This window comes from Seriola dumerili, unplaced genomic scaffold (genome assembly GCF_002260705.1).
Source record: "Seriola dumerili isolate Sdu_G_001 unplaced genomic scaffold, Sdu_1.0 BDQW01000216.1, whole genome shotgun sequence".
NCBI lineage: Eukaryota > Metazoa > Chordata > Actinopteri > Carangiformes > Carangidae > Seriola > Seriola dumerili.
Window position 1 is genome coordinate 2,596,600 of NW_019174471.1, and position 21,941 is coordinate 2,618,540.

Genomic DNA, 21,941 nt, shown 5'->3' on the forward strand with positions numbered 1-21,941 from the left:
AATATTATAAATATACAATTGAAATTCTTAATGATAACAGGGGATAGTTGATTTCAGACAGAGGTTGACAAAAGTAGGCGTCTCATTTATAACAGGTGACGCTTTTGTCGGTTTAAATGACAACTGTCACTAGCAGATTTGATCAGCTGTACTTCAGAGAAGAAGAAGGAAAGTCTGCGTTATTGTAGGACTTGCAGACGGGACCGAACTCTCTCCGTGCCTGACTTGGCCTCAGTCCTGTACTTTTTCCGCTCTGCTCCAGCCTTTCCCCCCAATATTATTTTTATATCAAACATCTCCCGCTCCTAAAGCCTAAAGGCGTTTTTCATTAATGTGGACGCACAGGTTCACGGTACCAACTAATGAATGACCCGCTGCCCACCTCTTGCATTTTAATGGAGTCTGAGATCTGTTTCAAAAACAAATCAAGATGCTTATCTGGGTTTTTTATACTTTTTATAACATCAGACAGCCAGTAAAAACATATTTTTACATACTGCATGAACAGTTTGACCCAACCGCTGGTGGTTGTGAAAGAAATCAGATTATTTAACTTGACAAAATGGCGTGCTGATTTCCACATTTCCGTGTAACTTGACCCTCTGAACTTGCAGTAAGATTTTGATGAATTGAAAGTTTTTAGTTTGGGGTTTAGCCCTAACATATTTCAAATACACTAATGCCTAAGTGAATGTTTATGTGGTATCCAAATATATAAAATTGGAACTCTATATTAAGACTGTTGAAAATGTAGTAGATTGTAAATGATCTGTGGTTACCACATTGCACCACTGTCATCCTTTAAATGTGGTAGCAGCGAAGCTCTGTAATATCGCCTGCCCTGGATGTGGGGCAGGCTGGGAGGTTTGAGGCTGGGTCGAGGCACCGGGGGCCCTGAGCTCGGCCTCGTCGGGCCTGGCCTCGTCCTCTCTGTGCAGACTGCATTCGATGCGCTCCACATTTGGCCTGGAAGTTATTAAGCTTGCGATATTAAAGGCAGCTTCTCTAATGAGTGTGGTAATGAAGTCTGACACTTTTACTGGCACAGCGATCTGTAAGGCCAGAAGTACCGCGAGAGAGAGACAGATGGAGGGAGAAAAAAAACACATAAATATAATGTAAATACTGCAGCTTAGTCCAGAAAATTTGGGAGTTCTGCCTGTTTTTATTGTGGCGTTCAGATTTATACTGTTGCTGTTGTATTGGGGCATTGTTAAAAACAAACAATGCACAATGAGGTGGCGTGTTTAAGGTCAGACGGTGGAACAGGGCCAGAGTGCGCTGCTTCTGCTTGTAAAATACCTGATGGTGGGCCTGTCGGGCCCCCTTGGCAGGCGGTGGTACAGCTGGAATCAGCTTTAATCGTCGTCTGAGGTATTCTGAAGAAGGCCGGCTGCCATGCACCATTGATATCGCAAGTGGCAAGCAAGGGAGCGATGTACAAGGTGAAAATGGTTTTACGAGCGTGCAGAAGTGGGGCCGTTAGTCGGTCCCCTGTGCTCGGGCCCTGATGTCCACGGTCAGATTTAAGCAAACAAGCCTGCTTGGAGGTTTGTGGCCTGCCAGGCGGACTGTCTGCACCCCTGTGATAGGGCTCATAAAAGCGCCTCTATTACCACGCTCTGCCACCTTCAGCACCTACAACAACATTGGTCCACGGCCTTGTTCAAACAGCACCGCTGCATTCCTCCCGAGCTCCCGAAACAAATTCAAAATGAACTCCATTTCCTCATCTTAATAAATCACCCGAGCTCTCAACCCCCAGGTTCTTTTACTGAAAAAGTCCCTCTCCCCCTGCTAAGATTGATTGCTGTCTTCGCTTGGCCATGTGCTTGTTTATGTGAGACAGTTACCACAGAATGCCTCGTGCCGTCGCTCTAAAGAGGGTCAGGGTATTTTTCTCTTTTTTTTTTTTTTTTTGTCCTTTTGAATTCACAGTCGGGCTTGTGTGTGAGGCACTGAGGAAACAGCTTTTATCACTTACAGCAGTCGCACAATAGGACTCAAAACCATGTGTTACTGGGTGCAGAAGGAGAGGGAACGCATGGGGTGTGAATTGGTGTGTAAAGCAGAGGTTATGCTGAAACAGCCTTGTTGTCCACACCTATTTATCCAGTTGTGGATCACCCCAAAACCTTCACGCTCAAATAAAATGTATAGAAAGAGCGCAGATAGCACACGAGGAAACAGGAGCACTCTCTCTCATAAAAATACAGAGCTTGTCTTTTTTAAATATTTTTTTTTTCCCTCTCTTTCCACCTAATCCGCATCACTGAGTGAACTCATTGTCCATTTGTTTTAGACGAGCGGCCTGCTAAACACATTTGCCTGGAGAAACAAATTTCCAATAGGGTTCGATGCGATTGTAGTGCCTGCCCAGAACGTCAGGCATGCGAAGAATGTCAAGCCCAGATCAAGCGCTGTCTCTAACTGTCCACACGCTGCAGAGCTGCGGTAAAACACTGAGACGCAGATCCATGCACTTGTAACTCCAAAACTGATTTCTTGTCCGGACCATTGATGACGGTGATGCCAGTCGGTTCAAATCAGGATGATGTAGCACCGAAAAACCAAAACACTGGAGGGTGGCTTTCAGAGACAGAGGGAAAACAGGAAAGAAAGAGAGAGTGACTTCCATCAAATCGAAACCAGTGTAAACAAGGTTACGTAAAAAAAAAAAATTCTACTAACTGCATTTTGCATGAAATAAGGATCGACATAGGTTTATGAGATATTTGCTCAAACCAGTTTTGCAAATTTTCTTTGTTCCTTAATATCTAAATTGAATTTATTTCCTCAGTTTGATTGAACTTTACCGTCTCCACATGTTGGCCTCTGCTGAGTGCCAGAGGGATGCTCAGCCTCTGGAGCCACGGATGCATCAATAGTCAATACTCCAATAGTTTCTCCTGCCTTCTCCTCTCCCACTCGTTGCCTCAGTTTCCCCACTGGGAATGTGATGGAAAATCCAGCTGACTTGCATCAGTGCGGGAAGAGACTCTCTTGCCTTCACTGTGAACTTATATTGGAAGTTTAATGTTCTGCCAAACTACAGTGTGAGAGGAACCGGTTAAAAACTAACTGTAACTGTAGAGTTCCTGTAGCTTTGTCATATTAAATCAATTATCTTTGCTCCAAAGGCTTTCACCAGGTTGATTGTGTTTTAATTTAATTTGAAATGAAATTCACCCTGTGGTAAATTGATCAAAAACACTGACAGACAAGGTGCAGGTGCATTGTTGTAATTTACAGTCTTATTTACTTTTGTTTTAAAGGAACAAACCACTCATTTCACTCGCCATGAGTCCTCTTCAACATGTGAAAATTTATAATTTAATGTACTCTGCGACCCAGATGATGTCATCTGAGTTACTGTCCTGTTTATGGACTTGGGCTTGAAACTAACAGAAAGCCTGTGTTATAAACTAGGTTTGTGTTTGCTGTGCAGGGAGGGTCTTAACTGGAAGATCCTGTCAAGTTGTATTACATTGAGTGTTTCTGGAGAGTGAGACGTTCTAGAGACCTAAAAGCCAAGATATCTTTTGAGCCTCTCTTTTTGTGTCTTGTGATACCTTCAGCTTCATGGAAGTACAATACTGGATTGCTTAAATATATTGACAATATGTTGATGCATGATGAATCTGTTAAAATGCTGATGATAACGTTTAGTATATTAAATGTGATTATAGGCACATAAAAACATGATTTGTTCTTTTTCTCACCTAAATTGTGGCGAAGACGAGAGGACCTTCAGCTCTGGCTCGCTCAGAGGGAGGTGGTGATGGATTCTGAGACTTGTGACATTTTCCTGTGTTTCTGTGTTTGTGTAGGACCCACAGGTGTCGGCTTGAACGAGCTTAAGAGGAAGCTGTTGATCACCGACGCTCAACACTTCAGTGTGACCATCCCACGTAAGTTCACTCATGTCACCGAGTTAAACCCTGTTCGTGCCTGTGGTCAAATCCAGCATTCTACTGTGTGTATGTGCTCGTCTTACGTGTGTGTGTGTGTGTGTGTGTGTGTGTGTGTTTCCACCGTAATCTTTTTACTAGATCAGTTTTAGATCTGATAGTTATTGGCCAATAGATTTTAATGTGAATGAAGACACCGTTTGACCTTCTCCACTTGGTGCCAGATTCAGAAAACAACTGTGAGATTGGCTCGATGTGATTATCCTGACAAAACTTAACCTCCTTTAAAGATAATTCAAGGACATTTTCATTAAAATATAGATCATTAAAATTCTACTTAAAAGATATATAAAGTCGGTCAGGGAATCAAATTATCCCCCAAAAACCGAATGTCACATCTTGATTTTCTCATCCTCCAATCCAGTGGTTCCCAACCTGTGGGTCATGGTGCACTGCTGGGCCGTAAAGGTATTGCAAGTGGGCCGACAAATGTTTTAAAGCAAAATGATTTATTTTTTTTCTTATATTAAGCTTGATCACTGTCATAAGCCATTGGTTTATGATAGGAAGCTTTACTTGTTTGCTATCGATATCAGATGGATAGCTGTTTAGCAATAGGAAGAATAAAAAGGAAAGAGCCAAGAGACAGATGGTGAATCGACAAGTGATCAAACAAAAAAAAAAAGAATTGAGCTTCCCCTGCTCTCAGTTCACTCCTGAATGTTCAGTTGTTGTCATTAAAATAAAAAGTGCTCTGAGAACGTGGTCGGTGTGGGCTGCCAACATTTAGAGATTGAAGTGGGCCTTGAGTTGGAAAAGGTTGGGAACCGCTGATCAATTCTAGGAAGAAGGGAGAGCAGTGGACACTTTTTCTTTACTTTCCAAGATCTGGTTTCTTTTTACTGCAGAAAAAGGTGAAATATTGAAACAAAAACTTTTACAACCAAGTTCTAGAGTTCACCAGTATTTTCCAGGTGAAAACAACAACATCAAGGTGTTTCTGAAGATTCAATAAGCAAAAAGAACAAATTGCCTTTAAGTCTATAGCATTTTCATCATTGATGTTTGTTACCTGAGGAAGGACCCCCCCCCTCAAACATGAAGCAACTGACACTGCAGCCGTCCCATCGGGTGGATCTCACACCTCCCTCTCAGATCTTCTGAATCCATTTGTACCCGTGAAGCCTCTCGTACATCTGTCCACCCAGACAAACACATTGGAAACACATTCACAGAGAAATGTAAGCGCACAAGATGCCAGATCAAATTCCGACTGCACTGCGCTCCAGTGCACCCTGTGAGTTTTTAGCAACAAATCAAAATAATCACTTCAGGTGAAGGATGTTTAGCTTACTTGTTCCAGTTAAGTTTTCACAGCGTGTGACAGTGCTTGTGCCGCCTGAGCGATGAAGGCTCGGTCTGAGACGCACGCCGACACACAGGCAGCAGATCTCAGGCAGCGCGGCTGGTACTGTCAAGGCCTGGGCACTTGGTTCTCCTCCTGTGTAATTGTCAGCTTTTCACAGGCCGCCTGACAAGCTCCAAATGATGGAGGAAATGGCGTTTTTCTACCTCTGAAGACATGCCATTCCACTGCTTCACAAATTGGCACCAAGCTACTCTTTCTCCTTTCTCTCTCAATTTATTTCTCACTTTCTTTCTGTCTTTTTCTGTCTCTTTTTCCCACTCTGTCGCCTCCCTTTTTCTCCTTTTACGGACCTAACGACAGCCTGCCATAACTCTGAACACCATCCAGCCCTGCTGCAAACGACTGGCTCTCCACACTTTGCCAGCATTTTTTAGGTTTTTGCAGCTCTGAGATGTCCCACAGCCAGCATGTTGGGACAAATAAATCTTTCTGATTTATACATTTAAGCACGGCAGTGGCATTAGTCCTTGTGTAGTTACCATCTGGGGCTTGGAGGGAAAGTGCGACACGAGTTTTGAGGAAATATGAGGTCCGCTGATATTAATTGCCGTGTTTGTTACATGCCGTGCGGCATAATGGATGTGTCCCAGTCAAAGTCTGACACTTGAAATGTCCCTGGTATTAAAATCCCATCGGTGGGGCCTTTTTTTCCACAAGGCCTGTTAATTGCTCTCAAATGTGACCTGTGATGCTGTGTTTAATAGAGCCCAGACAGTCTGATTCTGACCCATATAGAAGACGTATGGCACAAGTGCTGGCTCTCATTGAGAGGAAAGAGACTCGGAAAGTATCTCATCTCCCTCCTTTTTAATGTTTGATTGCTGCCAGTGGACACATGGATGTGTTTAACACTTGCTGTTGTTTCGGATTAAGCCCAAAAGCATTACCCCTTTTTGTTAATTTGAAAACCGGAGCTGGGGAGACCACCGGCTTGTGGCCCTGGTTAAGCCTTGGTTTTTTCTCTCTCTCTCTCTCTCTCTGTCTCTCTATCTCTCTCTCTCTCTCTCTTTCTACTTGTCGCTGTAAAATGTAAACCAGTCGTCTAAGAAACTCAAGGAGCATTGCAATAAGCCATTAGAGTAGGGGGTTAAACATTTTGATTCCAGTCCAAGCTGACTGATATTTTCCATGAATTGAGAATGAACGGATGCACATTCTTTTGTTGCACTGTAATTATTTTCTGTGCCACAAAGCAGATGCCAAAATAATGCATGGTGGATGGTGTTGGTGTAACTACGGAGAGGCCGTTTGGCACCGTGTCTTACACGTTTCTGAACGGGGAGGTATAAGTATATGTTATCTTATGACATGGCTGCTCGGGCCTTCTCCTGTTTTTCCTACTGTTGTCTGAGGCTGATGACAGAAAGTCATTGATCTTCTTCACTGTCTTCTCCACAACGGTTGGATTTATGGCCGTCTCTCCTTCTCAAGCGAGTGACACATTGTATAAATCACACCATTGGTTTTCCATGAACCCTGTACATCAGTATGGACCATATAAAACAAAGGCACCGGTCCACTACGAGGGCACAGCCTCAACACATGCTGACGAAAAAGAAAGACTCAGAGGAGAGGAAAGCAGAACTTGGCAGTTTTGTTTGCAGGTGATAAAAGTTTAATAGTTTGTTTTGGAGCTGGTCGGAGTGTCTGACGGGTGTACACCTCTCCCCTCTGACCTTTGAAGCGTTCCTGAAACGAGCCGGAGTGCGAGTCGACCTCTTGGCCCTTACAAATCCACCAGCGCGCTCACGTTCTCTCTCCAAGTGCCCCCCCCCCCCCCCCGCCCCCGCCCCCGCCCTCGCCCTTTTTACAGCAAGGTTTTATGGTTTACGGCCAAGTAAATGTAGAGACTTGATGTTAATGAGAGCTCCCAAACTCAATTACCTTGCAGCGGCTAGCACTGCCGGCTAACGCCACAGCTTCTGTTCCTACAGGCTCTGCAGCCACATTACAAGAGACAAATTTAATAAGACACAGTAAACCTCTGCTGAATGTCAGTTTAGTGTCTGAGTTTAGTGCTGTAGCTCTACAGGTTGTGTATTTTATAGCGCTATTACACAATAATATATACAAGGGTTGGCATGGCCCAGCACGCTATGTTTCAGACTTCCAGCGATGTTAATAAGGGGCTCAGTTCAGATGGTTTCAGCCTCAACAGTGAGTCAGACAGTCTGGGTTTGAGGTAATCACTCTCTCTCTCTCTCTCTCTCTTCTCTCAGACACGAGTCGGGCCAAGAGGAACCAGGAGAGCGACGGCGTGGAGTACCACTTCATCTCCAAGAACCTTTTTGAGACGGACATCCACAACAACAAGTAGGTACCACAGTGACTGGTATAAGAGAAGGAGAAAAAATAAACTGGTGACACAACCAACACATGCACAAAGACAGGCACAGTGGACACACACCACAGACATTAATGATAACAATGTTTACAACTTTAAGAGCCTTAAAACTGCAGGTGCTCCACTTTGTGAACAATAAATCTCTAGTGTAGACAGGCTGCACACAGCAAAGTTTAAACAAGAGAAAATAAGGTCACACAACTCTTCTTCCATATGTTGTGATTATTCCCCCGCTCTGCAAATACTTCCATTTTTACCAAGTATCTTCTCTGTCTCACTGAGTCTTCTTCCCTCCTTTTCTTCATTTACAATACAAACACAAAATGTGCAATGTGTGTAATGTGTTGAACTGTCGCAGGTTTTGATAATTATGCCAGAGCCAGACCAGGAGTCAATGAAAGACAGAAATGACTTGGCGAGAGGAAAATTTTCTTTTCAGTTAGACTGCCTTTTTCATGAAGTCATAAAGTTGATTCCAGTTCATCTTAAATACTAATTTCTTAATAATGGGACTTTACTATTTCACACAATGGACTAATAAAGGCAGTGTAAGGGAAAATAAATTCTAGACATGTTTAATTGGAGATATTTCATAATATTTCAAGAATAAAGTCCCATTTTACGAGAAAAAGACATGATGCTCTGAGAATAAAGTCTGACTGATGTGGGATGAAATAAGTGGGTTTTAATTTCAAGAACAAAATGTCGCATATGAACATGAGCTGATCTCTGCACTCCCTGGCTCAGCTGTCCAACAAGCAGGTGTCCAGCTGATGCTTTTTTTGTTTAAAGACTTCATTTGATTTCTAGTGTCTTAAAATCTGTAATAAGGGGGCGTCGAGTGGCGCAGTGGGTTGAGCAGGCGCCCCATATGTAGAGGCTACAGTCCTCGCTGCAGTCGGCCCCGGTTCGAATCCCGCATCGGACGGCCCTTTACTGCATGTCATTCCCCCTCTCTCTGCCTCCCCATTTCCTGTCTCTCTCTACTGTGCTATCATAAAGGCATAAAAAGCCCCAAAAAAAAAAAAATCTATAATAAGATGCTTATTGTTGAAATCTATCCACAACCTTCACGTGACACATAAACTGAACAGATTGCTCTCGTGTGTTTACTACGATGGAGGAAACATCCCATAATATTTAGACTTTATTCTGGAAATAATAGGACTTTTTCTTCCCCCTAGAGTGTTGACTATTTTCACATTCCAGTATTATGACTCTTTCTTGTGAACTTACAACTTCATTCCTGTAACATTACTTCTTCAATCAACTTCTTCTCCAAATGTTTTGCATTTATTCTCAAAATTTCAATGTGTTTTTCTCTTACAGTGGCCGTAATACTCAGCCAGTAAAATAATGATGACAGAAAAATATTATTTTCTGTAATTGTTATGTCAGAAAATGTCGGAAAATAGTGACAAAAATCCATTGCACTTTGCAAGACACTGGGCATATGTGTTCATATTCCAGCCAACACTCCAAAACCCAAAGATATTCAAATTACAGTGATTTAAAAACAGAATAAACATTGCATTTTTGCTTGATGAGTTTTTACTTCAGCTAATTAATTAATGAACTAATCTTTCAATGCTAATCACATTAGAAGAAATGACATGTTTTCCAATCACATGCATGTGATGTTTAATGTGGTCTTTTGGTATTTCAAAGTTTAATGAAAAACCTTGTGTTTAAATATGTGACATTTGAGAACCTTCACCCTAATGAAAACAACAGAATCCCTCTCTGTGTGTGAACCACTAGAGGCAGTGCAGCAGTCTGACTGGTCCAGGACTTGCTGCCACTGTTCATACACAGCCTCCCCGCTGTCGTCTGTGTGTCTCTGTAACCGAGTGTGAGCTGGTGTTGACAGGGCCGGGCCCTGTGTCGGTAACAGATCTCCAGACACTGGCCCCGAGGTCTCCTGTCTCTGCTTCCTCCCTTCCTCAGGCGCTCTCTGTGAATGCAGCCACACCACGGCCCGCCTTGACATTTGTGGCCAACAAATTGAAATCCAAGTTGTAATAGTCATAGGAATGATTGATGCCTTTTCTGCTGGTCTCACACAAGCTGGAGGGGGAGGAAGAAAAAAAAAGATGTATAGTATGGTGCACATGCAAAACATTTACTCACGCAAACACATATGACATAGAAGGAAGTGTGCTGGTGAGTGCATACTGAGTGTCGGAGCATGCAGGGAGAAGAAGGGAAAGGGGTCTGTATATTTAGGCCATGTTGCGGTGCAGGTCGAGGCATGCAATGTTTTTCAGGGAGTCGGAGGGGTGAGTGGCAGGGCTGTGATGTGGGGTGGATGCGTGGGACACTCCACGCTGAAATTACAAGGCAGCGAAGTAGGCGAAGGGTGAGATGAACTTGTTTGCGTTATGCCTCATTGCATGCAGCAGAAACAATGCGCAGAAATAAAAGGTCTGTGAACTGGGGCCACAACAACGTGTGTTTAGCTTTCCCAAGGGAAGCCCTGTTCGGTGTCAAAATGGCAACAATCCATACTCTTAATATAGACTAAGCTCCACTGGCATGCTTTGCTGTGATCTATATACCTTCTCCTCTGGTGTCAAACGGCACAGAACGCTGCTGCAAGGTGTGAGTTTTTAAACACAGACTTCTGTAATCTCTTAAATGAATTTCCCATAACGGAATATGAGGTTTGTTGAGATTTAAACCTGCCTTTAAAAAAAAAAAGAAAAGAAAAAAAAAAGAAGCTGAGTAAAACTTTCTTACATGCGGAATTACCATAAAACTTTCTTTTTACATGCCGTTGGTCACAGTCGTCATGAGCTGACTGCAAACATAGCACGGCGTCCTATTAGCTTCAAATTCTTTCCACGTCGTTACTCTGCTCGCTGCCTTTTTTCCTCCTTGTTTTCAGCTAAAAATACGCCGGTGGCTTTTCTTTTTTTCCTCTCATGACATCTGATTGGTGTGAAAGGGGGAAGATTATCTGGTGGAAAAGAGTTTGCTTGCTTGCTTACACCCATGCAGTTTGCTTTGCAGGGCCAAAATCCTGGTGGATTGAAGGAGCTTTGTGGTCTTTCTGGAACAAACAGGTGTTACTGATTGAAAGGGTAGCGTAGGAGATTATATAAAAACACGCTTAGCCAAAGTGTCTGGTTTTTAGGTTCTGCTGGAGAACGCTATCTTCTGATCTGTCAGCGGTTGAGAGAGTGATCCCACTGTCTCTGTGGATTTGTAGGGTTTATATATGTCATTATTTCTAATATGAATCTCAGGACTGTGCTGACACAGTCGGCCAGATTAGGACGGGATTCCAATGTTACTCCTAAGGGACATTAATGCGCATAAGATACTTAAGAATGATCAACAACCCCTCTCTCTTTCCAATCTCCTTCCACCTCAGGTTCATTGAATACGGCGAGTACAAAGGGAATTACTACGGGACAAGCTTAGACTCTGTACGCTCCGTCCTCTCCAAGGACAAAGTGTGCCTGTTGGACGTCCAGCCTCATGTGAGTGATACAAACCCTTCCTCTGCATCTCGTCATCCCACCATCCCTCACTCACCTGTATTTTTAGCCCCCCGGCACCTCGGCCTCTACCTATCTCGGAAGCAGATCTCTCTTCTCCGGCTTTTTCCCGAGGCCTTGGCTGCTTACTGGGTTACCAAAAGCAGGTTTTTAAAGGGGGCATTTTGAGGGAGCAATTACCGCTAATTTCCTCCATTTGAAGATTTCCTCTTTGGCTTATGTGTCTTGGGTGGTGGCGATCAGACCCTACACAAACGGCCGGCTTGTCACTGAGCCCCAACAAAACCCCTGAGCACAATTCCCATTAATCCAGGGCCGGGCCTGTATCTGCCGTCCAGCTTCTGCCCCATCAGCTCCTCTCTGTTTGTTTTCTCTCAGTGGATAATGACACACAGGCACAAATACACCATTATATAGATTAGCCTGGCACGCTCTCAAACCACCCTGGCCTGAGCAGCATTGAGACTGAGCCCAGAGCCCTGAGCTAAAGAGTGTGAGAACCCGTCAGTGGAAGCTTATGTGGGTGTATGTATATTTATTTATGTACTTTTTTGTTTTTTGTGAGCATTTGTGGCGTGCTGGTGTAAGCCAATAGTCATCCCCCTACCTCCACAATGAGCCCATTCCCCAACATGACTCATGGATAAGATCAGTGGCAGTGTCAAAGCATGTTATTGCTCCCACGTTGACTTACAGAGCAGCCACGATGAATGCTTCCCAGTGCTTCCTCTCCTGTCCCTTCCTTTTTGTTCATCTTCCTATCAGTTGTGGGTTTGCACCCACTGCCTATTAGCACAGTGAGAAGCCAGAGGCGGGACCAAAGCCTGACGCCACCGCTAACCAAATCTGACCTCTCTTTTACCCCTGGACGACCAGATTCTTGGTGTTATTTCATGCAATTGTCACCAGAAAGAGGAGAGAAGAAGAGCAGACAGAGGCTTGTCATTTGTTTCATCCACCGTTAAAACACGATAACCCCGTCATCACCAGATCTGACCTGTTAGTTGATAGTTTTTGCTTCTTGGTTTAATTTATATCCTTTTATTTTTTTGACAAACAGTCCAAGATAAAAAAAAGATTTACAATGAGATAAAACAGAGAAAAGCATCAAATCTTCACATTTGAAAAACGGGAACCAAAAAATGTTTGACATGTTTGCTGAAAATTTCAATAATGTATTGATTATCAACATAGTTGTCAGTTAATTTTGAACATCGTCCATGGCAACTGATCAGACTCAGTTTTTATGCCTCCACACCGGCGACAGCCAAGGCGTTTTCAGGTTTTCCCTCTATAACTCCCCTTCAAATTTGGCAGAAATGTCTACCTGGGCTCAAGGATGAACTGATTTGAATTTGGTGGTCAAAGGTCAAGGTTTAAGGTCACTGTGACCTCACAAAACACCTTTTCGGCCATAACTCATGAATTGCTACACTAATCAAGAAACAATTCAACAGAAATGTCCGTAAGGATAAAATGAAGTGATGACTTTTTATATCCAAATGGTCATGACCAACAACTGCAAGGCGTTAATTCTAGTTTTTTTCCAAGGTTCCTTCATTTAATGATCTTACAACCCCTGACATTTGTGACGCCTGGGGAGTTCCTAGCCCCCCCAAGCTGGAAACCCCTACATTAAGTTCACTCCTCATTTTTTTGACACCTCATGATTATGCCATTGATAAATGTACATTTAAATTACTTTCACATTCTTGTTTTATCACTGTCCTCCCCTCTTGTTGCTGGATGACAACACTTCACACTCTGCTCCTACATTCATATTTGTTCTCTTTTGTCTCCGTCCAGACGATAAAGCACCTACGGACGGCCGAGTTCAAACCCTTCGTGGTGTTTGTGAAGCCGCCGGCGATTGAGAGGTTGAGAGAGACCAGAAAGAACGCCAGGATCATATCGGGCAAGGACGACAAGGGATCGGCCAAACCGTTTACGGTAAGAGGATGTCTAGACGAGAGAAAGTTTACGTCTCACACAGAATCACATTGATTAACATAATATCTTGTTTAGAGAGATTTAAACTGCTCGAAGTACCAGATGGGTCAGGTTTGATTTGCTGCGCTATTCAGATTAGATTAAGTTAGATGAAAGTTTAATGAACCTTGCGAGGTAATTACAGCAGAAAATAACAGGATACAGCTAATAAGGGCTTCATTAAGTTAAGATTTAAATATTAAACATACAGCATAGACACAGACAACAAAGGGCTTCCAGACATGTGAAATACATTTATTTATTAAGTTTGTATTGACACCATGAGTGCACAGGGTGTAACCTTTTTGCGTTGGGTGAACACACTTGGAGTCTGATGATGAGATGGTGTTATACTGTAGAAACACATGGCTTTACACCTAACGGATTAGCAGCACAAGAAATAACAGAAACACTATCTGGACCCTGTGTGTACATGATGTGTGCGTGTGTGTGTGCGTGCGTGCGTGTGTGATGAGGTCATCCCTCCACACACCTTTATCCCAGCCCAGCGGGGACGCAGATGAAACCAATTAGCCGACGTTGTGTGCTCCTGTGAAGTTGACGGGTGGAGGAGTGGGGGAGTGGGTGGGAGAGGGGGAGTGAAGGTGGATGATGGTTTTCCCAGCCTCACCGGGTCCAGAGTTTGCTCGCTCGCGTGTCTGGATCACCACAAGCAACATTGAAGCTAAGGTCTTGGTCAGCGATACACCCGGGGTGGCCCGATATGACGCCAGCGGGGGGGGGGCTGAGAGAGAAAGACAAGGCCATCAAAGAGATGGAGACTGACTGACCGCAAGTCTGAGCTGAAGCTCGGCTGTGAGGAGGAGGGAAGTGCGGGAGCAGCAGAGGAGGCGACGGGGTGTGAACTGGGGTTTACAGGAACAGCAGGAGGACACCTGATGCACCTGATGTTTATTTATGTATGATTTATCTGTTTCTTTACTGAGGATATAAGGTGGACAGATAATAGTTTTTTTTACAATAATCCCCAGCGCTTACTCACGTCCTTCAGGCAAAAGGTCAGCCACAAGGCGCCACATACTGCACATACTAATCAGAGATCAGTGTTTTAGTTAACTGAAATGAACCTCCAGTTATCATATCAAGAGAATAGGTTTCCATAACAAAAATCCAAAAGCGTTTTACTGCTGCAAAGGTTTTCTTTACAATTTGACCTGTCAGGACGGTGAGCATCTTAAAGACCTCATGAAATCAGCACCTGTAGTTCCCAAAAAAAAAAAAAAAAACCTCCTGAAAAGCTTCAGTGTTGACCTCACGCTGCACCAAAGTGTCCCAACTATTAAAGTCACCACAAATTTTGGATCACTTGTGTCAAATCAAGCTGCCTTTCACTGCGTCACCTGTTGGTTTACACCGTGCTTCCAGCTAAGTGTAGCCGCTGGATTCAATTGATTTTGGCCTGCCCAGAGTCATCCTCCCCCTCAGAGAGTCAGCTCTCCTCCCTCAGATGCTCCCAGGAGCTGTCACATATAAAGTTCAGAGTGTGGCGAGATCTCAGTTGAAGGTCGACTGAGATTCATCACGTAGATATTTATTTCGCTGTCAAGCTTTTAAAACCTTAATGCAGACACAAAGTCAGCTTCTATTATTTCCTTGTTTCCCGGCAGGGGTCCAGAGCACAATGAGCTTCAGTTATCAGAAACAGGATGGCTGCTCACAATCCACCGCAGTTGTTGCTTTTATTGCTCACTGTCCCTTTATTAGCTTCTATATTCTCCCAAGTAATACAAACAAACCTCTATAAAACTGTGTGACATGGAGGCATATTTCAGCCAGGTAACAAACCAGGTTCTGTGTGGATGTACACTGACAGGACTTAAGCCACAACAGATTTGCTATTAAAGGCTCCGCAGAAGAAGCTGTTGTTGGGTGAGTCATCTCAGACAGATTCTATCCACCGCCAGCTGTTTTTCTCTCAGAGACAGGTCTGCTTTAATGATAAAGGCTGAGGAACAGTCGTCTCATTGTTTCAGCAGAGCGGGGCCGACTTTAGCCTCATTGTTTGAGCTGGAGACGGTTCAGAGTGGGTTTTCAAAAAGAGGAGCTGAAGCGCGATGCAGGAACAAGCAAAAACAGGCTGATGCAACACATAAATTAGGTGGTTGTGTCTAGAAAATGTCACATTATGTGAAATTACCACAATCATTCAAAAGTGATTTGTAAAGATCTGTTTGGTTTTCGACACTTATTTAAATAGAGAATACAGGTGTGTTTTACTGGCGTCAATAAATCAGATTTCTTACTGAGGATGTGGCGTGTGTGTGTGGTATTTTAAAAGATGATACCTGGGGCAGACACATGCTGTTTTGTGCCACTGAAGTGTTGAAAAGGTTTATAGTCCCATAAGGGGGATTTTTCCTTTTTAGACAGAATTTACAGTAAAACGGACACAGTAAAATCACAAATCTAATAAATTCAATAAAGAAAACAGTGAAAATACAAGCCGTAAAAACATTTCACTGACTCAAGCCTGTAGCAAAGGAGAAACATCAGTGGTAAAAACCAGACTTAGAGTCAGTGGCCTCATATTGTGCAATGAAATCTGCCATTTATCTGTGTTAGAGCGAAGTACTTAAACAGGCACAAGACACTACATCATTTCATGTGGAAATTAAGCAATCTAATGGCAGTGGGGATAAATGAGTCCCCGGTGCTTTACTTCTCATGTCTGGCCCTCCAGAAGTGGCATCAGCTCAAACTGCCCTCTGAGGAGAGCGATCCAGCACGGATCACTGGATGCCAAAGAATATCCACTCACTCCGACTTGCCCAGCTTTCCATTTGCCTCTTTTACCTTCATTATATTCATATTTTGCCATTTTTATTTCTCCCCACATCTATCTTAATATTTTTTTTTTAGTTTTCTGATTCTCTTTCCATCTCTCTGCCCAGCTCGCTGTCCCTTACGCAGCTTCCTGCTGTGATTAATGTTCTTTTACCTGGAATGGCCTGACGAGAGTCAGGCTCAGAGACTCGCTGCTGGACATGGAAAACAGCACACACACAAAGCAGCGCACACTCTTCCAGGTTCATTCAGCTGCCAGGACAGGTCAGAGGGGTTGTCTTGCTGGCTCCTGGACACAGTGGTCATCTTTAAGTCCTGGTCCAACAGTGGAAGTCCTGCGGGGGCTTCAGTCCACATGACAGAGACTATAGTCCCACAGTGGAACAGTTTCCGCCATAAGGCTTCCTGTCGTTGTCCTCCAAGATATGGGATGACAAAACCATCTCATGTTCCTCACAAAATGGCATGAGTGGGTTACTGCAAGGTAGATACATGCTCGACAGCCAGGCCAAAAAAAGCAGACAAGGCTTTTTTCTTAGTGTCACAGTGAATGAGTGCTTATATTTAGCTGCGCAGCTAATCCATTATGAAGCGGAAAACCACCAGAAACATTGTGAAGGAACTCCTGGCTGGAAGGAGCGTCTCCAAAAACTGAGCCGTTTAGGAGTTTTCAGCTTTAATAAGGCTGTGTTTATGTGCGTACACACATTGTACACACACACTCAGCTTGATCCTGCATGTTTGTGGGTGTGGGAGCATGTGTGTGCGTGTGTGTGTGAGTGTGTTTGTGTGTTTGAGTTTCTGCGCATGAATGTGCATCTGTGTGTATTTATAATTGTGTGTTTGGCAGAGGGATTCACTATAAAACCATATCTGTCCAGAAATCTAAAGTTGAGTGTTCCCAGTAAAAGCAGAGGCTAAATCAGTGCAGCCACTTCAGCCCTGCTGCTGCACCGAGAGCAGGAAGAGCCAGGGCCCACACAGCTGAAACCAGAAAGCCTCAGAGGGACCACCGCGGAGAGATACCTGGCCTCTTTCAGAACACTCTATCTATGAATACAGGAGCCCCAGATCGGCAATATTTACTCCCAGCCTGATAAAAATATGTTACTTGGCTGTTCCTCACAGTAAGCACATGGTTTTATTCTTTACACTGGACGTCTGATTTGCATACTCACTTGGAAAACTCTCCATCCCCTGGAGGACCCCCGGTTTAAGCCTCCATGTCAGCATACAAACATTTTATACAGCTCCCTAATCTCAGTCCTCATCCTCTTTTACCGGATGCTGCAGTACCTGAAGTGCACAACAAACACATTGAGGCACATTTATCTCACCTGTCAGCCATCGCCCTATTCAAGCCCAAGGATTCTCTAAGATACCAGGATATCCACATATCTCATAACATCAGTGAGGAGAATAATCTGTGAAACCAAGCCTTGCTGGACTTTACCAGCTATCCTTAGAGCCATGCTGTGAAGCCATTCAAAATTAGGACAGTCATGAAAAAAAAGCACTGATATTGTTTTATTTATTGTTTTATTTCCATTTCCAAACATAGTGCTTCATTGTCTCCGTCATCATCATACTATCTACACTAGAAGTGAATGGAAGATGGAGGATATACCTGTCAGATGAAACTGTGCTGTACCAGAGGTCTCAAGTCTTGGCTCTAAGGTTCTGAGCCGAGTCCCAAGTCACGTCAAAATTAAGTGAAAACATCACGTGCACCTTAGTTTGTTATTCCTGTGGCAAAATTACAACTGCTTATAATATCTGAGCCGAGGTATTAGCTTCTGTCTGTCTGCTGGTCTGCGCTGCCAAACACACCTGTCACACCTGGACTGTACATTTTTCACCTTTGGGCTCAATGCCAGTCGAAAGGCCAAAGTCAGAGAGTCGTCGGTGTGGAAGACAAAACTGAGCTGCAATGTGTTTTTTGATTTTGTCAAGTCTGAGATGATCTGATTCATGACTCGAGTCTTACGCCCGTGCTCCGCCCATTCAGGCACACGTGCAGACGAGATTATTGCCTCTTCCAGCTTTGAGAAATCTTTGCACACCTAAAGTTTGCCTGAGATTTCGGTTCCGACAGTGAAACAGCACTGTCCTTAAGCTGTCATCACCCTGTCACACATATAATATCCAGACTTGCAGCAACGTGCGTTTTACATGTCTGTCTTCTGTAAATTATGGTTATGTTTTTTTCCTCCGCTTATTTTGAGGATATTGTATTTTCTTTGTGAATTGGATAACTGTGTGTATTCTGCAGAGGAAATGATGAAAATTCCTTGAGGTCAGGTTGTTGTATGTAGAGGTTTCAGTGCATGGTCAGTGCCAGGGTTCATGTGTGGGTACTATGTCTCTGGGAGGTTATAACGGGCTCTGTGCGGGCCACTTTATGTTTATTTGCGTGTTCAAGGCTGTGTAATTTGTGTTTACAGTATATGAATTATCTCTCCTCTTGTTTACTGTGGCTGGTGCTTTCTCTTTCCTGCAGATGAACAGCCTCAAATGAACAGCTTTGTGCAAATATATCTCCTTTTTTGTCATATTCACCTCCATCTCTCTCTCTCCCCTCTGTTCTCACATGCCGTGCAGGAGGAGGACTTTCAGGAGATGGTGAGCACGGCCCAGTCGATGGAGACTCAGTACGGTCATCTGTTTGAGAAGGTCATAGTGAACGACGACCTCTCTGCGGCCTTCAGTGAGCTGCGGTTGGCATTAAAGAAAATTGAGACGGAAACTCACTGGGTTCCAGTCAGCTGGACTCACTCCTGAGACCCACACTTACTGTAAAAGGAGAAAAGGGAAGGGCTTTGAGAAAAATATGCAGGTTTTTATCTTTTTTATATCTGCTGCGGCTGGTGTTGAGGGGGTGGGTGGAGTAACGGGAATAAAACAAGACAGCGCCAGACTGCTGTGTCGCCATACCTGAGGTGCACAGAGCTAAAAATAATACGTTTTTGCCTGGGATCAGGTTGGATTTAGACCTCGGGCTGCGGTCTGGATGTGAATCTCCAGGTCTGACCAGATCTGACAGGGTTGAGGCTGAGGGCGTCCGTCCAGAATATGGGTCTTGGATATGGAACTGGGTCTCAGTCTGGGTCACACAACCATGGCCACGAGCTGGAGCTCTTTGGTCCAAAACCAGAATGTGGAACGAGCCTGGACCATCGTAGCGCCAGCAGTCCTGCCAGCACATGAGCAACCCGCCAACCAGGACCCCTTCTTTATGGCGTTTGTAACATTAGACCATTAGAAACCAAAGGGATTGACATATTTCTTCTTGGTGGACAACTTACATGTATATGTCTGTGAGAGAAACAACCTCTGAGGGGAAAAATGAGAGGAAAGAAAACATACTTGCCATCTGTCTTACTATATTTCTGTGCTTCTAAAATGCTTCCATGACTGTTGCTCCAAACAAAACATTGTCAGGTACACTTTCAAGTAAGGGCAATAAGTGTAATTTTATTTAAGAGAAATTAATATATTTTCTATTATCTTTCAGTTGTTTTTTTTGCATACCTTTTTATATACATATCTTGACTTTTAGAGAAACTTGTTCTTAACTGTCGCCTCTTCTCTGACAGCTTTTCACATTCGAGGCATCTCTTCTTTCACTCAAGTGTTTTGATTTCATCACCCTAGTCTAGTTTTTCCCCCTACAAAGCACATAAAGAGCTGTTTTATTTAGGTGTTATATATTTCCATTTAGGAGCATTTTGAAAAGCCACTCTTCATATGAAGGTGCCCAGCATAACAGCTTTGCCATTTAAAGTCCCAGAACTGGACACTCTTGGCTGTCTGCTAGAAGAAAATGTTCACAATTCTGTTTTATTAGGGTGGAGGCTTTATTTTTATTCACATAAAAGTGGCTTCAGCGCGGCTGCTAATAGTGGGGTCCATAGCCCACGTCCAGGATTTTAATTTAGAGAAATGCTAAGCAGCCGCTCCTGAATTTATGAGCATTAGAAGTATATTACTAATTTGAGTCTCCCATTCCCAGTCTAATTTACTCAGTGCTTTTCTTTTTTAAACTTCTATCATTGCAATACTAAACTCTGATTTCTAGGAGACTGATTTTAAAAGCAGCTAGTCATTAATTAATCATGGCTCTATCATTATCATTAACATTGTTACAGCCTTTGTAGATCTTTGCTGCTAATGTAATGAAACTCTGTTGAAGAGTTTTTACAGATTATAAGCGCAACATTTTGGAAGAACATGTCTACGCATACATAAGTACGATGCTGTAGAGCCATGTGGTGGCTAGTTTAGCTTAGCATGACTGGCAGCAGGGGGAAACAGCTAGCCTGATTCCTCAAAATTAAAAACTACACCCACTAGTGCATCTAAAGTTGTGATTTTATGAACTTCTTTCTGTGTATGTGTATCTATATGTGTTAATTTGCAAGCTTTAAATTGTGTCCAGTATTTATGCTAAGCTAAGCTATTCACCTCTTGGCTCTAGCTCCGTACTTAACATATAGGCATAAGTAGGCAAGTAAACTAATTTCCCTCAATGTCAAACAATTCCAATAAACGTACAGTTTTTTTACTTTCTAAAATTGTCTTTTATACTGGCTGTACAGCAGCTGTATGTCCACCACAAGTTGCAAATTCATCATCGTTTATGATGATGCATTTATTTAACCTTCTAACAACAACTATGATATTTATATATTTGATTTCTGTCAATTTTAAAAAAGGATAATTTGAGTATGTATGCTGTTCAGTAAAGATAACATACATTTTAAAAGGGATTTTAACACACAGGGCCCCAAGTTTTCTAATTTTTTTTTTGTTTTGTTTTGTTTTAATCTCACATTAAGATTTTTACTTGTTCATCTCTTCATATATGACCCCTCTGCAATCTGTTTAATTCATCCAAATCATATTTGTACATTCTCCAGAAAATTATTTTAATTTCTTGCTGTAAATGAGATGCTGTTTATGAGGCAAAGCGTTTGAATTTACATTATTCTTGATAACTGCTGCATTTTATATTAAAGGAGATCCAACTAAACTTCTATTTCCAAGGTATTGATTTAAATCATGTCTTTAAACTGGGCAGAGAGCAATCAACAATGATGTGTGAGATGGAAAAGGATCAGAAAAATTTTCAGCAGCAAAAAACTCTTTTGTCATCATCACAAACTTCTTGAATCTGCAAAAGAAAATGCTAATTAATATGGTTTAAATGCACTTTTAGCTGTTACCCGGAAATCCAGGTGGAGTATGATCGTAAAATAGATTTGTTGGACCAAAATGGGCCTGAATGCAGTGACTGCTGAAACCACCAGAGCAGTGCAGCCCAATTAAATCCCAGTGTCCTGCTGCAGCTGTGTACCAAATTGCTAACTCAGATGTCACTGGACCTTTGAAAACAGTAGTTCTGTGAAGGGGTGGGGTCCGCTGGGCTGATAAAAGTTGGCTCTTGAGCCTCCGACCAGCAACCCACCGGAGGATTCNAAAATGCTAATTAATATGGTTTAAATGCACTTTTAGCTGTTACCCGGAAATCCAGGTGGAGTATGATCGTAAAATAGATTTGTTGGACCAAAATGGGCCTGAATGCAGTGACTGCTGAAACCACCAGAGCAGTGCAGCCCAATTAAATCCCAGTGTCCTGCTGCAGCTGTGTACCAAATTGCTAACTCAGATGTCACTGGACCTTTGAAAACAGTAGTTCTGTGAAGGGGTGGGGTCCGCTGGGCTGATAAAAGTTGGCTCTTGAGCCTCCGACCAGCAACCCACCGGAGGATTCGGCAGGCCTCCGCTTGATGAAGTTCCAAAAAAAAAAAAAAAAAAAAAAAAATCCCCCAACCGATTCAAATCAGGTCGCCTAACCTTCACATTTCCTCTTTTCCACAGTGCTCACTTTGATGGCTGTGTGGAGCAGGGGAGGCAGGGTTTACAGCCAAGGCGGATGCAGTGAGGTTGGAGGAGGAGGT

At 43.2% G+C, this 21,941-nt stretch overlaps 1 protein-coding gene across 1 annotated transcript in view; it reads left to right on the forward strand.

Annotated features, from left to right (window-relative positions):
• Nucleotides 1-20,996, forward strand: part of mpp7 (membrane palmitoylated protein 7) — a 136,502-nt gene extending 115,506 nt beyond the window's left edge. Inside the window, exons 13-17 of the mRNA XM_022754137.1 lie at nt 3,831-3,911; nt 7,560-7,653; nt 11,061-11,169; nt 12,994-13,137; nt 18,583-20,996. Of these exons, the coding sequence (XP_022609858.1) occupies nt 3,831-3,911; nt 7,560-7,653; nt 11,061-11,169; nt 12,994-13,137; nt 18,583-18,762 (608 nt within the window). The 3' untranslated portion in view covers nt 18,763-20,996. The remainder of the gene's footprint in view (nt 1-3,830; nt 3,912-7,559; nt 7,654-11,060; nt 11,170-12,993; nt 13,138-18,582) is intronic.
• The last annotated feature ends 945 nt before the right edge of the window (nt 20,997-21,941 follow it).